Below are 18,156 nucleotides of genomic sequence, written 5' to 3'. Positions count from 1 at the left end.
CTCTGTGCCTCTGATGGGAAAGCAATGTGCACACTGAGCAGTATGGGCAACTCTACAGAACAGCAGACAGCGACACTTGTGCCCATTTTGTCCCATTTTATAAAAAGAGAAAATTAATCTGTTACTGAAAGGATGGAATTTGAAGCCTCAGGTTGAAGAGCCCTGAACAGGAGATAAGGGAAAACATAAAAATGGTATTATAGAGGAGTGTGAAAAATGTCAGTACTTGATCTAAGAGTACTGATACAATCAAAAAATCAAAAGAATCAATTCAGGAAGGTACTAGCAATTTAGCCACAGCTTGGACAAGAAAACTAGCTTAGCTGTGCCCTGCTCTAATGGGAGGTGGCATGTAACTGAAGAACGGCAGTAACTTCTCTGCTTTTTTGCTCTCCTATAAGTGGACAGAGAACACATTTACAGTAATAGCAATTTGATTTACACTCTAAGAACATATAAAACTACTTCAATTTATTCAAAATACATAAAAACAAGCATTATAGAGCTGATTGTGCTGTGGTTTTACTATTACCTCAACTTAAACTACCAAGGACAATCTAGGCTTTTGCAGACATTTTTTAAATTTGATAAAATTCAGTCAGATTGTTTGCAGGATTCAGAAACACTTCCAAATTCATAAAGGTTTTGCCTTTCTTGATGTTACTGCATGGGTATTTTTATTTTTATACATATAAATACATGCATACGTACATAAACATATACACACATTTATGAAAAAAACAACTTTTTGAAATCCTTTAGTTCAAGAAGGTTAGACAAAGACAGCATTAGGAAGCATTATTATGCCCATTAACAAGTAGGAAAAAATCAGAAAGATAAAATAATGTACAAATGCAGCAACAGCAAATTAGTGACCAAACCAGGATTTCATTGCAGAACCTCTGCCTTCAAAGCAAAGACTCTGAAGGCTTACCACATGTGAAGTTCAGAAGAAATTGGTAAGCAGAATGCAAGCCACTAGGATTGGAGTTTAGCTGAGCTAACAGTTGTGCTTGAGTAATTGCAAGTGATCAGGACACTGAGTCTAACCTTAACTCACAGCAGAGTACTCAGCACTGATTCCATACTAAATTTAATGGACATAATGAACCATTATCATCACATCCAGGAGTACGGTGCATTTTCTTTGATTATTTCCATAGACTATCCGAAACTCAAGTCCACTTAGCTTGTGAAGTCTGATGAGAGCACAGCCTGAGGTAATACAGACACAAAAACAACTCATAAAAGATTAGGTCAGGCTTGATTTAATAAGGAAAAATAAAGTAGGACCACAGTGGTAGAAAAGGTGGTGGGTGTATTTTTGTGGGGGGCAGGAGGTTGTTTGTTCTTTATAAACACAAAATAGGATAATCATGTATTTGGCATATAAACACACTGATGTCTTTTTTTTTCTTTCTTTTTTTTTTTTTTTTTTTTTTTTATTTTATGTCTTTCTGGGGAGAAGAGTCGTTGTTCTATAGAAGTGAAAACAAAGAGCATGATAGAGAAATCATTTCTTTTATGTATATGACTATGAAGTATTTTTCTTCACTATCTTGTAAGTGTACTGTATTAAGATGTTTTAAACCATACTAAAAATAGGGTTTTGAGACAATCGATAGTACCATGTCACCAAAGCAATTAATTCAAATTCATAATAAAAAGTTTGGGGCAAGCAAAATCAGCACAGAACCATGCAATCCAGTTCCCCCAAAAGGCACTCTCTCTTATATTTACTGAGCTCAGATATCTTTCTCACTGAAAGCAAAACAGAAATCTTTGAGTTAAATTAACTCTTCTGCCATCACAAAAGGGCCTAAGATTCATTTTTTTTTAAAGGAATAATTTATCAGAATTCCCTTTAATGCTTTTTTCATAACATTGAAATACCTCTAAAAAGAGGATAAAAAATTCATTTGTGCAGAGGTGATCAGAAGGAAAAAAAATCCACTCTGAACAAAGGTAAGCCCATTAACTTTTTCATAAAAATCAATATATATGATACTGCACAGAACAAACAACTTGTAAAGACAACAAGTAAGAAATGAATCTGTGGGTTTTTCTTTAATTTTTTTTTTTTTAAAGCAATTTGGTAACTAAAGTACACAGACTTTGTTACCATATTTTCAATATTGTTATTTAAACATGTTCCCTAAGCCCCTGAAGTGCAAAGATGATTTTCTGGATAAAGAGAATATTATCATATTTTCTGGATAAAGAGAATATTATCATATTCTCTTTATGCATTTAACATGGGCACTTCAGCATTTTATGGGTAAGTTCAGTTAACAGTTTTTTATACGTTACATATAAAAAACAAAACAGAAGGAAAGAACTCTTATTTTTTCAAAAACATAGTTGGGCATTTGTAACAACTAAAACTGCATTTCTAACTGTATGTATGTGTCACCAGGTTGCAGAGCGACCTAAGCCTCACTTAGAAATAATACCTAGGATCATGAGGTCTCCAACATTATTCTAGTTTAGGTAATGTTGAAAAGCAGGCATCCAGAATGTTACTTAATTTTAAGAGCTATTAACTGCAGGCAGCTACAGAAGGAAGTATTTTTACCAAGCTATTTATGAACCCAATTGAAAAGCTGCTATATGGCTATAGCTGGATTGTAGTGAATCTCACTTTTTAAAGACAATGTATTGCATCTAAATTTATAGACAATGTGTTGCATCTAAAGACAACAGATTGTTGTCTGTTCAAAACTTGATCTTGTTGGCAATAATGATCACAACAACTAGATTAACAAGATGAGTTATCTTCTTCATGGACATGGAAAAGAGTATTTCAGCTTTTTTCAGCCAGTATTTCAGGTAATAGTTACAGGGCTCAGCTGGCAGGTATATCCATCTTCTGGCAACCTAAAACCCAACAGTGACACAACTCCATAAAACTGCCCTAGCATCATCAAGATGGCAGAAGGAAATGGCATTGCAGACAGCCTTGAAGGCGTAAACCTTGGTAGCACCACGATTGGATAGGCATCCTCACTGCCCTGTGAATAAGAAATTTATGAACGTAGGGAAAATGTTGAGAAAGAGTAATAAAAGAGTGAGTTCCCAAATTTAACCTCTGGCTGACAAGTCACCAACAAGCAACACTTAGATGCAATAGTCACAATTCAATCCTTCTACACTGAGAAGGCAGCCACTTGACTTTGTTCGCACCCTCTATGAAGTCAAATGCCGCTGCATTTTTTATGTCATAGAGTTTGTTAGATATGAATAAAAACAGGCTTACCAACTATCTCCCTGCCTGCTTCTACTCGTAACCTACTAGCCAGCAGATCCCAAAATATTCCAATAAACTACACTTTGGGGTAAGATAGGAATACTCTTATACATTGGAAATATTGTCTCAAAAGCATTATTCTTACCAACTGCCTTCCAGAAAATTAGTAGCACTGTATACATTATATCAATGTCTGCTGAGGAACCACCAGATAGTGAAACCTTCAAAATACAGTTTCACATTTATGAAATACTGATATGAAATTTACACAATCAGCTTAGTTATTTGGCATCTTAGAGCTTTTCTCCAGGAACTAAAAAGCTGGTCACTATAGCTTCTCCCTACTCAACAGTATTTCCTGTCGTATTTTGACAGAGCAACTTTTGAATTAAATTATTTAACTCAATTTTGAGTTAAATACAGGAAATGAGTGCGGGGAAAAAACTTACAACCTCAAAAATGTGAACTGATTTATCCATCCATCCATGTCTTCCTTGCAACATCTACGTACCACAAGACAGATACAAATTCTGCAAAAGCACTGTGGGAAGAATTATAGGACCAGGATTTCTGGTAAGATTTCCCAACATTTTGCAACTGCAAACAGAACCAACGATAAACAGCTGAGGCAAAACACAGCTGATCTCCAGAGCAAATATGGGTCTGCAAACAACAAGCTTCCATACTCAACTCGCTTTTACAAGTCTCTGTGAATTTAGTCAACGTTCTCTATATTAATTTGATTTTTCTGGAAAGGATTTTCAAAAGCACTTATATAATTTAGAAGCACAAGTCCTGTTACAACTTGTGAGGATTTGAGCTCTAAATCTCTAGGGCACTTTTCAAAAATCTCACTCTTATCAGTAAAATGGAAAAACAATCATTACTTTCTGCTTTCTAACTATTCTGATACAATGACTAAAAGGAATATCCAGTTCTGTCCCTGCATGAACTCCTCACTTTTCAAAGGCTCAAGAGGCTAATATAGCCTTATCATGACTTCAGGTCAAAAGATTGAGTCTAATGGACCAATGGAAGGAATTAATTTCAGAGCTCAAGACCTTTAATTGAGAACAGATGGTGCCTAGTCCCTATAAATTTAAAGTCTGGGGCCTGTTAACAAAAGCATCTAATCTCATCTCAATTGCCATAAGCAGTCAGGATCCAGCAATATTGAGTTTACAAAACAATATAAAAATCTCCTACGATTCTACTGAAAGCAAACAAGCAGCAAAGACAGTTAATGAAAAAGACGTCATATGTTCTCTGCAGCTAAAGTAGTTAAGGGAATGAGCAGCAGAATTCCCCACTGAGTGCAGCTTTTAAGCAATTTTAAATAAATCTCCTCACAGAACATATAGCAATCAAGCAATGAGGAACTTAGCGGCTTGTATAATTCTGGTTAACTCTATGTGGAAGGAGACTGGATACCACCCACTTAAGCAAATACTGATGATAGAGACAGTTCCCATCCAACACATTTTGACCTGGGTATCTTGGAAATTGAATATTCAAAGAAACTTCAAAGATTATAAACTATCTTGACACATTCAATATCCAGCTTCAACAGTACACAGAAACAACAACTCTGAAACCTCCTCCAGGAACTTACTTTTGCCAAAAAGGATCCTGGACTTCTCAGTTCTGCTATTTTTCTACAAACTGCACAGGTGACCAATACAGTTTGGTTCAGTAATACCCACTGCAAAAAGAAATTGAAGTTGTGTACAGAATTCTTCTTAAGCTATCTGCCTCATGTGCAGACTGAGACTGGATAGCTTGTCAGCAGTGATTATATAACACATTTTATTTATAACTATAAAACACTTTATAGCATATTGCATTTTTGAAAGAATTTCTTTTCCTAGCACACAGCAGATCAGCAGCAGAGTGTGTAGTATCAGAACAACTTTCCCTTGCCTATGCTCCTGACTGCAGAAAGATTCACTATGGAAATGCACTGAAGTTTTTGGATCATTTGAAGAAGAAAGCTGCCTTCAGCCCTCTGCGTTTAATCTGTAACAAAACCATGTGTGTAAGCTGTGAAATTAAAATCATGTAAGAAAAGGTCTTGTAAGGACAAGAAACATACATACATACACACATTAATGCATCTATTTTATCACAAAGGACAAAAAGCAATCATAACGTGGTCAACCAGAGCAGTCAGCCTGTTGGCTTTACTCTGTAGTAGCATAACAATCCATAACAACAGCTTCCCAGGTTGGTTGCTTCTTTTTATGTTGCAAATACCACAAATGCTCACATCTCGTCTCTGATGTACCTAGTCAGCAGCCACAGTACCTGAAGGAGGGATTCACCAGCAGCTGCACAGAGCCTCCAAACCCCAGGAAAACTGCCATCTATTAGAGGTGCCCTGATTGAAGATGTGAGATACGCCTATTAGCCATTTGTGCATTCATTATTTAATCTGTAATTAATTCACATTGTTTTCCTTATCTTTCTTAGTCTCATACTGTGGTTTCACAAGTGTGAAATTAAAAAGGAAAAAAATTAAAGCAAGATATTGGTAACTATTTTGCAAATCCCAAGTGCTATGTAAATTCCTGGACTAACCCATACCGGCTGCAGCAGGCATCAAAGGCTCTTCCACTGAGAGGTTTTGAATGTGGAGTGAAAGAAAATGAATCTCCTTGGTTTCTGTCTGCCAACAACATCCTTCCCTACAACATACAAGTGAAAACAACAGATAACTAAACACAAAACATATAATTTAGGATGAAAGTGCTGGATGAGTGGGAAAAGAATAATAATAAATGCTACAGCTTCTTAGCCAGCATTTCCTTTCCTGTGAGATTTGAGACCTCATCTTCCCACCTTAAATTAAGAAAAAAAATCTTAAATTTTGCCAACACATCAGGCAGATTACCTAGACCAAACAAAGTTCTGACTGCCTCAGTTTTAATAACTGTAAAAGGAATTCATTTTCAAAGTTGACTTGAAATTTAATTTTGAACTGAATTCTCATCTGAATGGAAGAAATATAACTTCCAGAAAATATAGAAACAAATTTTTCACACGTGTTTGAAAAGAGATTGTTTTAAAGAACTGTCAGTTCCAAAATTGTTTTCAGCCTTTTATATACAGAAAAGTCTTGACTTCCAGTCAGTATTTAAGTTCTCTATCTATTATTTCACCAGTATCCAAAGACAGTAGCCTATGATTGTTACTGATTCTCTGACAACAGCACAGTCTGCATTTAAAGTAAAAACCATTATTAGATTATTTCTCAATGACATTAAATTTAGTTAAACAAGCAAATGCAATTAAAATCTTATGTCAAATCAAAATCATGTGAAGCTTAAAAAAGTTCTCTTAATCAACTGAATATGAATAAGCCTACTGTTTATATAGAGTTATTATTAGACTTCACCTATTTCATTAATTTTGTTTTGCTAGTGAATATATAAAGGTATATGTATATTTAGATCCATGTATGCCCACACCCTTATATTCACATAACTGTATAGGAGATGAAGGAAGCAATGGCTGAGAAAGTTGCTTTCAAATGACAACACGCAAAACAATCTCACAGTTCTTCCAGGCTTTTCTTCTTCTTTTTTATTCCGGTGATAATTACATCAATAAACCTGACTCAGCAATTCCGTTGCTCTCTAATTCATTAATTAAAACAATTTACTGCTACCACTGTGATTTTTCAAGGACATCAAAACCACAGTCAAAATCAAAACAGCAGAGATCATCAGTTTATAGATGTGCAAAGCATGCTTTGCTTTCATGGCAACCTCACAATTAAAACACAACCCAAGTGAAAAATAACTGTTTTCTTTTTCAGATTTCCTTGCGTAAGCATGTCCAGAACACATTTTGTTTAGGTGAACCAACCAACAATATTTGTATAGCAACATTAAAAAGAAGAAAAAAAAAAATCTACCAAAAGTTAGCCATTTACAATCAGAAGACCAATCAAGATATTAACATTATAGTAAATTGCAGAGCAACCTTCTCATAGCCTTCATTTTCTCGGTACATTTCCTGTTTATCAATTTTTGGGTCAAATGGTAACACACTTGACATACAAAAAATAAAACCAGAAAGACACTGAAGAAGTTCTTTTGTCCATCCTCTCCCACACAACAGGACTGACAGGAACTATAATACCAAGTTGACAAAAAAAAAATAAAATTGGTTTTGAAAATATCTTAGATGACGAAGTATTTGCATGGTCCTCAGCAATCACTTTCACTGAGTTATCCTTCGTGCTACGTTGTCTGAGCTAAACTTCTCCGTTTCACTACTTGCACTGCTTGCTTCTGGCTGTCTTTGCCACAGTAACCTTCACAATGGCCGCAATATCCAAACAGAAGAGGCCAGGTAAAACATTCTGAATTCTCCCCATCGTTTCTTAGTGTCATATGTCTAAAATTGCTGACCATTCTTGTTAACCTTTCTGCAGGCCTCTAGTTGGCTGGCATTTTCCTCACAATGTAGTGCCAAAACCAGTCACAGAGACACAGTACTTCTGTCTCAGCACTGCTCAGAGCAGCAGTAGGATTATTTCAGCTGTACTGCATAGAAGACATGTTTTAAGGTCATGGTAGAAACCCTCACATACTGCAGAAACCACTGCTGACCAATGTTTGTGCTCCATTATAACCTAGCTACAGGAGAAGAATACAAAAACGTTTCCAGGACGTGCAGGTCTGGGGATAGGAAAGCCAAAGCTCAACCGGAGTTGAGAAGCACGGTAGAGGAAGAGCAAGATGCTAGGTACAGGTACCACTTACACCAGCTGGGCGTCCACAAGCCTTGGGGACCAGACAAAGGCATCCCCAGGTACTGACAGAGCTGATAAGTGTCACTGAAAGGCCACTCCAATTCACTGAAAGGTCACAGAGGTTCCTGAAGACTTTTAAAGAAGATAGAAGTCATTTTATCTTGAAGAAGTGCAAGCACTACGTGGGGAAGAAGCAGCAGCCAGCCCCACCCCAGTCCCCCAGGAAAGATTATGGAACAAATACTGCTGGAATTATCCTTCATATGCCTGGACAGGGCTCCAGGAAAAGGAAATCCTTGAGAACTGCCGGGATGGATTTACCAATGGCAAATCACACCCAAACAACGTGATTGCTGTCTATGATCTGCCTTAGCAGACAAAGGGAGAACAGTGATTTTTTTTTTTTTTTCTTTAAATTAGCAAGGTTTTCAGCATGGTCTACCACAGTATCCTGGTAGCCATGCTGGAGAGAGATGGATGGGTGGGCTACAAGTGTAGAGAACTGGTGCCTCAGGCTGGAAGCACAGTGCTTCGTAGTTCAGAGACCAACTCTTGGCATTGGTTCATGGCATTCTCTAGGGACTAATATCGGGGCTGTAGCTGCTTAATGGTTGTACTACATGTAACATGTTGAGAATGAATAGGATGGAACATGTCCTCAGCACGTCTGTGAACGATGCCAAGTTGGAGAGAGTGATCAACACACTGCAGGGCAAGACGGCCTTTCAGAGGGATCTCAACAGGCCGTGAGAATGGGCAGAAAGACGCTACAAATTCCAAAGGCAGCATAACCACATCTAACAGCACCAGCTGGAGCCCACTGGAGAGCAGCTTTGTAGTAAAGGGGAGTCATCAGAGACAAGAAATTCAGCAAGAGTCAGCAATGTGCCCTTGCAACAATAACTAACCCCATACCCAGCCGCATTCACAATACCAGATAGCGTGCTCTTGGAAGTGATCAGTCACCCTTTTTTCAACATCTGAAGACCACATCTGGCATATAACATCCACTTTGGGGCTCCCCAGTACTCACACGACAGACTAGAATTAATTCCATGGAAGCTGACCAGGATGATTAGAAAGCTCAAGGAGAAGCTGAGAGCACTGAGTCTGTTCAAGCTGGAGAAGGTAAAAGTTGGAAATCTAACTTGGGTTTTCCAACACCTAAGATGGTGGTCACAATGGCAGCAAGGGAAATTCTGACTAGATATAAAGAAAAAAAAAAAACATGAAGAAGCTGTCTAAGCACTAGAACAGATGTCCACAAAAGATGCGGGTATCTTTTTTCTTAGAAATGTTCAAAACTTAACTGAACAAAGCCTTGAGCAACTTCATCTAAATTATGTTAGTTCAGCTCTAAGCAGATGGTTGGACCACAGGACCTCAAAAGTCCCTTCTAAGCTGACTTATTCTCTGATTTTCTAAAGGACTGAGATCTAGCCACTTGTCTTTCTCATATTTTGGAAACTGATTACTCCCACTTAAACGCAGGCCTTAGCATTTGTACTTACTGAACTGCATTTTCTCATGTGGAATTACTTCCCCAGCTTTCATCCTGTCTTACAAAGCATATGTGATTTTTTTTTCCAGGTTACAACACTCTATTTGCATTATCCAAGCCATTAAGAAAATCTATGGCACACTATGTGGAGTACTATTTGATTCAGCTTGACAGCTCATGAAATACTGATAATCATTCTTTATGCATTTTTCCAATAATTTGTACTTTCGCCATGCAATAATGAACCCAGACCACGTGCCTCTACTTAGGAGTATGTCAGGAGTGAGACTGTGTTAGAAGCCTTACTAATGTCAAAATACCTGTTATGTTAGCATCTGCTGCTTTATGCTCATCAAGGAGGGGCTTTACACTATCACAGAAGGGAATCGGTGTCAAGTGATCAAATAAGTGACAAGACTTATTTCACACAAGCACATACTTGTTGTTACAAAACAAACTTCTAATTTTTTTTCCCTCCTTCTAGGGCTTTTCCTAGCTACCTGATTAGGCAGCTTCTCCTCTTTCCCTTTGTCCCTTCTGAAGCTTCCTTTCTGTTTGTTTTTCCCTTCCAGAACCATACCCATCCTCAGCGCTTTCTCAGACATGAGTCACAAAAAGCCCAGAGGCTACAGGTGCCCTATACATGCAGGACAAATTTTATTTACTTAGGTAACCTCTAGTCCTTTATTTAATAGTACAAATGTTAGCGATGTGATCAGTTACTCTGGTAGCAAATGCTGAAATAAGAAAAGCAACCACAAGAAAACATATCAGCAATATATTATCAGTCTTCCTTGACTGCTGAGTAATAACTCTTTCTTTCCCCTTTTCTCAGCATTCATGCTTCTGTGCACATCTTCACTTCTTTGTTTCTTATGCCTCATAACTGTATTTACATAGAATCATAGATTGGTTTGGGTTGGAAGTGACATTAAAGACAATCTGGTTCCACGCCCCTGCCATGGGCAGGGACACCTCCCGCCAGACCCAGCTGCCCAAAGCCCCATTCAGCCTGGCCTTGAGCACCTCCAGGGATGGGGCATCCACAGCTTCTCTGGGCCTCCCCTGAGCCTCTGAGTGAAGAATTTCTTCTTAACCTCTAATTTAAATCTCCCCCCTTTCAGTTTAAAACCACTACCCCTTGTCCTATCACCACACCCCCTGACAAAGAGTCCTTGCCCAGCTTTCCTGTATGCCCCCTTCGATGCTGGGAGGCTGCTATAAGGTCTCCCTGGAGCCTTCTCTTACCCAGGCTAAACAACCCCAACTCTCTCAGCCTCTCTTCATAGCCTTTCTTTCAGCTGCATCTTTTTAAGATCCTCCTGATGAATCTGACCTCGCTTCCATTTTCTGTGTGGTTCTTTCCTGAAATTCAGATCTCTGAGGAAATCCTGAGCTATGCCAGTTGGTCTTGGAAACATCTCTTTCACCATTCCTTAACATCAGAAGTATTTATAATCTTGATGGCCAAGTGTAAATTCTCTGAAATTCTCTTAGATTTGTTTTTCTTTGCAGAACACAATTCTAACTTTACTACCGTCAGCTGTTGTTAAGCCTACAGTTCCCATGCATCAGAAGATTTGGTTAGATCTTTTCAGAGTGTCAGCCTGATGGCCTATACCAGACTCCCACCATATACGTATCATTAGGACAGCCCTTTGGAATCTCATGCCCTTCCTCAATGGTAAGTTCAGCAACACTCAAACCTTTGAGGTCCAGAAGATCCAAAAAAGTTATTGGAAAAAGATCTGCCCAGCTGTTCCCTCTTACGGCTGCCACTAGCCAAAGGAATCATCAACACGATTTTCAATTTCATTAACTGTGAATGCTGGGAAGATGTACCAAAACACACCTGCAGACCTGCAATCATAATGTAACAGAATCTGATATTGGGATAACTGCAAAACACACGATAATACTGCAGAAAAACAGGGACGACTCCTTTTGTGTACAGATTTCTGCTCCATGTGTCTGTAACCAAAGGAAGAATGCATATTCTTGTTTAGGTACTAAATACTACTTCAGAACTGAGTTCTGTCAACAATAAAACAGACGGATTTCCTGGCTATGAAATTTTTTAGCAGCAAAGCAGGATTTAAAGAGACATTGGCATGGTTAATGAGGGGTAGATAATTGCTAGATGGAATACTGTGGGAAAGAGTGAAGAAGCTGTAAATGGTGGTATGGCAGTAAGATGAATATTAATTCATCAGATATGTGGCTGGTTTTGATAAGTAGGTTCAGGGTTTGCCTAGCAGGTAACAAGCAGCTCCTATCAGTCGAGCTCTTTCAAATCAAGTTTTATCTTAGCATAAAGAAGGATGTTAAACAGGTAAAAGGGTCTAACACTACTTCCTGAATGATGTGCATTATGTAAGAATGCAGAATTCAAGTGTATGTTACAGATGTAGATGTTAGAGAGAACAGATTTAAAAATGTCTTGACAAGTACCTTACCAATGTACTTCTTGGTTTTCAGAGATCTGAATGCCAGTAAATTCACCATTCTGGAAGGATAAGAGAGTATTAGGTTCACAAGAATGCTGTCTTCAGAAATTGGCAGAAGTTGGAGAGGAAGCAGGCAGGTGCCCAAGTAGCTGATAAGCTCGTAATTTCTGCTCACAGAATCCCTCAGCAATGGACATTCTGCTAGCAATATCTGCTTTTCCATAGCTGTGAAAAATGGGTCCAAGTTTCAAATCATTTATCTAACCAATTCAGAATGACTGCCCTGAGGCCATGATCTCATACTCCTCCCTCTCTTTCTTCTTTTCATTTTATTACATCCTAATATCCTTTGATTTTTTTTGTTTTGTTTTACGACAAATCTTCATCAGTGAAAGATTTTCAATGAAGAACAAAATACTCCCCCATATTCTAGTGTCAGTGCAAATATTTCCTGTATGCCTAGTTAGCCTTTGTAGATGTGGGCAGGGTCAACTAAGTCGCATACATTTATCTGGATAGCCTAAATCTTGGAAGCACTGTCAATATTGCCTCCAAAGGGATGAAAACTGGTATGGATTTGCTTAAGTTTGAAATCATTTTAGTCACAATCGTTGACATAGCCTCAGCTTCAAGCCTGCACAAGAAGTGCATGCAAACCTGGTAATATAACTTAAAATAAATAAATAAATAAATAACTCTGCAATGAGCTGTACTTCAGGAATAACTTGCTCAATTAACCTTCATGTTTTGACTATTATCTTTTTGATGTCACATTAGGTCAGGGATAGCAGTTTAATGGCTTTAAAAATAATTCAAATAACTACATGGATTTTAAGATACCTTAAAATATATTGACCTTTTCAACAAAATAGCCATTTGAAGCTTAACTGTAACTTCTAGCTCACATTCTGCTGGAATATTGATCACTTTTATAAGACAAGCTTCAGTAATCTTAGAACACATTAAAAACAAAAAGTTACTGGCGTGCATGTAAAAGATAGGCTGCTTGAATTTCAAGAACAAAGCTCCTAGAACAATTAATACCACAAACTTCATGACAGCATTTTGAAATAGGAAAGCACGCATGTTGTGTTGATCCGTTTTTAAGTACCATATTCTTGTTTCACCTCCTTTTGCCTCCAAGAGGACTGCAGTGAAGATGGAGAAGAAAGCCTAAGAAGCACGTGAGTGCTGAGTGTGCTCCAGTTGTACACACTGTACATGACACTGGTAGATTGCCCAGATTAACAGATGCGGGACCTCCTTCAGGGAGGCTGACATGACAAATCCCTCAGAATATGATGCCAAAAGTCATATATGGAACTTAAACAAGCTCAGAGAAAAATACTTCCTTTTAGAATGATTTATTAAGCAATAACCCAAACCTTCGGAGGTGAGAATTTATCTATAAACTCTATGTCTGGAAAACAGTTCTGATGTTTTCTATACAAAATCTGCTGGCATTCACTAAATTATTAATGTATTTAAAACTCTGCAACAATGATGTCCAACTTTTTCAAAGAAACTTCTAATCCTGCCAGTATGGCCAGTATGCACAAACTTACTGGCTTTTGTAGGATCTTAGAAAAAAGCTTGAGAGCTCAACAAATAAAAGTTAGAATAATCAACAAAGTATTTCCACTCATTCACTGTAATTATGCAAAAAAAAAAAAACCTAGAGTTTTGCCTTTCTGAGGGAAATGCAATCCACAACTTCTTCAGACGAGCAGAGATACCCAACAGCTACAAGGAAGGGAAAGAAATTGTGTTTTGATGCCAAGCTTCTGTTCTTACCTACCAGGCAAGAAAGAAAACCTTACGTACATTCAACGAATAGTTAATCCTGAGTTCATAAACCCGTAGGATAAGTCACATTTCTCATCATTATGAATAGTCCCATTAACTCCAATGAGGTCTGCTTATAGTAATGGGCTATTTAAAGCAGTGAGCAGTTTTCCTAGGTGAATGCCAGCATCACATTCAAGAACTGGGATCTGGTGAGGAAAGTATGTTCTGGTTTTGTGTTTTGTTCATCACAACCTGTTGCTCCTTACCTACATCAGTGATAAACATGATGCACAAAAATGCATCTACCTGTAAAAACTGTACCATTGAAATTCAGTCAGGAAACCTGAAAGCACAGCAAAGAGGGACACAGTACAGAGGACTGGTTGTAATTCTAGCTTTGATTCAAAGCTTTATCGGATTTGTCAGACTTTAACAGCGTAGTAGCACAGCTATTAATGTGAGGCCGTAAATTAACAATACTCACACCTGCAGTCTGGTCCTTAGAGTACAGCACCTGTGCCTGCCAGGACAGTATTGCTTCCCTGGCTTTAAACTGTATTTTCTATTCTGCTGTGAGCATTTAACATACTGACTTCCAACTACATTTATAAAATCGTTTCTCAGCCAAATCTCCCATGTTCAGTGGAAACAAAAATGCAGAGAAAAGCACCAGAGAAGATTAAGGTATTCACCACTTCCATAACATCTCCAATGAAACGAGGACCCATGACATGGTCTGAGTTATGTATGTTTCATAACCCCAGGGGACTTTCAAGCCATCAAAATTTCATTAGCCTCACAGCAGTCCTAGTACTTTCTTAAGCTGGACTGCTGGCCTCACTATCAATAAATAAATCAACTGTAATCCTTTTAGTGACTAAACTCTTCTTTGAAGTAGTATCAAACATCAGATACTCCTTGCAGGATTTTAACCAGTGTGTCTTTTCTAACATATTCAGCTTTCTCATACACAAAATATAAACTCTACCTTTAATCTCATGGAGGGACTTTTGCCATATTGTAACCAGATATATGGAGCTCTAAAAAAATAAGTTTATTAAAAAAAAGCATACCTAAACTATCATTCTTCTGAGGCATTGACCCCTTTGATAAAGTATTGATACAACTCTCATAAGGAAATTGTGTGTGTGTATGTATAAACACATACCTAAAAGATCATTAACCTAGGGTTTTGCAAAATACTCAAGACAGTTTCAGCACAGATCTTTCAAAAGAAAAATCAGGACTGCTCAACAATTTTTTCTAGACTGCTTTGCAGCTGAAATATCAATAGCCATCCAACAACCCCACTGTCAAAAGGAGGTAAGCATGTACTCCTAGCTTCCTTTTTCAAAGCTTGCTTCTGACTCAAAATAAACTTTCCAAGCATGAGACAAAACGCTTTTGAATATGGACAGCTGACTCCTCAGGTAACACGCAGCATTAATTCCAAGATAAAAAGCAAAATCCCATTTGAGGCAGCCATCTCGCACAGGAATCCAGCTAGAACCAGCCAGCACAGGAAAGGCAGTGACTACAGCAGCTTCAGTTTTGTGTTCTCAAACTGATGTTCAAACAGTAAATAGGTAGGACAAAGCATTACTGCTTGTAGTTTAAAATACAAGTGGTGCACTATTTTTTTCTACTTTTTTTTTTTTTTTTTATGATCACAGAAGTATCATATCATAATAGACACACACACTGCTGCTTACCACGGTGTGTTACAGCTATGGCCAGAGGATAGAAAAAAATTGTTGCAGCTTATGTACAGCTGAGCAGACATGTTTAATAAATTAATAAACTGCAGCATATATAACCAGGCAATAGCCTTCTCACTAATTTTCATTTACTCATTTTTCCTTTATTCTTCTTTTGAATTTGTTGCATAGGAAGTCATGAAGTTAATAGAACAATCATTTTAATTCTACTGAAGCCGCAAATCTGCAAATAAAAAAAAGTTAAAGATAAATGTTTTCTAAGATCTGTGCACTTTGCATTTAACACCACGTCAGGTTCTGTTCATAACCTCAAGTTGAAGTACAAGATTTTGCAAAGCTTTAAGAGTGAATCAAGTCAATTGTATTAACCTCTTTTCATTTAAACACTAAACCTTAATATACAACGGTCATACCCCACATCCTACAAAGCTGTTTAGATTTTTTTTTTTTGTCCAAGTTTTAATTGCGCAGTAATCCAGTCCCCCAGGCACATCAAAGGCCACACGCCTCTTCACCACAATTCCAATTGCTCTCATCAGCTAGTGAGCTTGAATCACGATCAAATTTGTTTTCCAATCACATGAGCCCTGTTAATAAGCTATTCTCTGTGTTCATTCATCCATTCTAAGATTCTGCAACTTCTTTGAGACGTCTTTAAGTGGAGTTGACAACAAAACCTTGGATTGCAAGCTGGCCTCAGGGATCAACTTTATCACCACTTACTTTGCTGCTCCCCAAAGGGTAACAGGTGACATGGCCCAAGATGAAACAGAGCTAATCTTATTTGTGATTAAACTCTTCCAAAATTACAGCTAAAACATCACGCCCAAAGCTTGTATTAGTTAGGATTGATAGTGAATATTGACTTTTCTGGGAAGGGGAGGTAAAAAAATAAGTAGATAAATAATTCAAGGCCACTCCTGGAACTTTTAATGACTTGAAATTATTGAGTGTTAACTGAAACAGCAAATAAAACATTGATTTATATATACGTGCATATGTGTAAGAACTTACCATTTTCACTGTCGGACTTGTTCTCGTGTTCGGTATCAGTCAGAGTGAGGGCTGAGTTGGAACGGCTCGACAGACAGGAACTGCGCCCTGACTTGACCCCCCTGCCCCAAAGTCTCATGGCATGCTCTGGAGACATCACTCCTTCATTTTCAGTATCAGCATCTGACCCTGCACTGATAGAGTAACCTCTGTGGGGGAGCCCCATTTCCGCACAAAATGCCAGTCCTCGACGAGTTGCTGGTTCACAAACTCCTAACTGCCTTAGGGTAAAATTCTGTCCTGATTAGGGGAAAAAAAGATAACAAAACATGAGAATTAAAAAAAAAATAAAAAAAATACAAAGCTAAAAGTAAAAACTCTTCATGTGTGTAATTTTCTCAGGCATCACACAAGGTGTTTTGTCAAAACTGCATATATTACAATCAAGTGGTTCCTTTTGTCTCCAGCTCTCAGCAGCACCCCTTTTCATACATACTGCCTTAGCACTGTTTTGTCAACTGCTTCAACACATTAAAAGTGTTCCTGGGTAGGAGAGAAACAGAACAGAATCTGCAAACTGAAAGAAGCCAATTCAGCACATGAAAGGATTGAAAAGAAATGGCAAGCTTTTCTTCTCTACTTTTTTTTTTTTTTTTTTTTTTTAATTTTTTTAAGTGTGAAAGCAGTAGAAGGTATTTGTCATGATTACCTTTTTTTCGTCCAGGCTAGAAGCCTAAGCAACAGGGTATTTTTCTGTACACCTAATGTAACAATGGAAAAACTAAATGGGAACACAACCAGCTTCATCTTTAATAGATCTCTGCCCTCATTTAATACACAAATGTAAATAAATCGGAAATACATCGTAAGACTGCCACCCATTACCTGAAGAACTGCAGTATGTTAATTTTTGTCTCTCTGAATCCTGAGAAACGATTTAAGCTTTCACTGCTGAAGCAGAGCCTGCACATTTTAAACAGACTTTTAGCCTCTGTTTTGGGGCAGAGCAAGAGACATAAGTGAATCCCAAATGATTGTATTAATAAATTAGGTGCAATAAACTCATGACACTTCAATAACTTAAAGTCTCTAAATTATGTGACACTCAAAAATGACTGCCTTTTTAATGGCTGTATCTTCATCCTGCTTTTATGTCTGCAGATTTAAGACACCGTATGATATATAGACACTTGGCAAGCTCATTTGCATGCCTATACCCACAGTGCTTTTCCACTCTTACTCACAGTTATTTCATAGCTCTGGGAACAAATTCCAAAACATATTCAACTCTTGAATCTGACGGGCATCCTAATTTCTCCAAAATTAGTTATTTAGTGTAAAAATACATGTTAGTAATATCTTTAAAGCTTATAATGCAACAGACTCCTTTCGATTAGAAATTAATAGAATTGCAGGAGTATGAATACAGAAGTGTAATTCCTGAAATATTAAGAGTGAATGCCCTGGCCATTTATGCGTTTTAAGTGAGCCAGTTAATTACTTCATTGCTGTGGTCACGCAAAGTTGTTGCTGAAAGTTTCTTTGCAGTCAGAACCATAAATTAATTCCAACAATGACTTTCATAAGCAATGAAAATCTTTACTACAATTAGGTACAAAGCTAACTACATTTATCACGCTGCTGTGAATAAGGCTTAGAGTGAAAATGAAGCTGGAGAGGTGCACTGCAAAATAAATGCAAAA

The 18,156-nt window shown here is 37.7% G+C and overlaps 1 protein-coding gene across 13 annotated transcripts in view; it reads right to left on the bottom strand.

The window, feature by feature from the left end:
- Positions 1-18,156, bottom strand: part of TENM3 (teneurin transmembrane protein 3) — a 1,337,386-nt gene that overhangs the window by 287,987 nt on the left and 1,031,243 nt on the right. For 6 of the 13 annotated variants that reach the window (XM_084518194.1, XM_084518192.1, XM_084518193.1 and 3 more), the window contains exon 11: positions 16,475-16,753. The exons of 3 other annotated variants lie outside the window; for them this stretch is intronic. In XM_084518194.1, the coding sequence (XP_084374320.1) occupies positions 16,475-16,753 (279 nt within the window). Of the gene's footprint in view, positions 1-11,963; positions 12,014-14,048; positions 14,086-16,474; positions 16,754-18,156 lie in introns of those variants that run through there. 4 more of the 13 variants (XM_084518183.1, XM_084518190.1, XM_084518191.1 and 1 more) reach the window with 2 other exon arrangements.

Source organism: Aythya ferina, assembly GCF_964211825.1.
Source record: "Aythya ferina genome assembly, chromosome: 4".
Classification (NCBI taxonomy): domain Eukaryota; kingdom Metazoa; phylum Chordata; class Aves; order Anseriformes; family Anatidae; genus Aythya; species Aythya ferina.
Note: the sequence above shows the minus strand (reverse complement) of the source record. Positions and strands in the feature narration are given on the sequence as shown.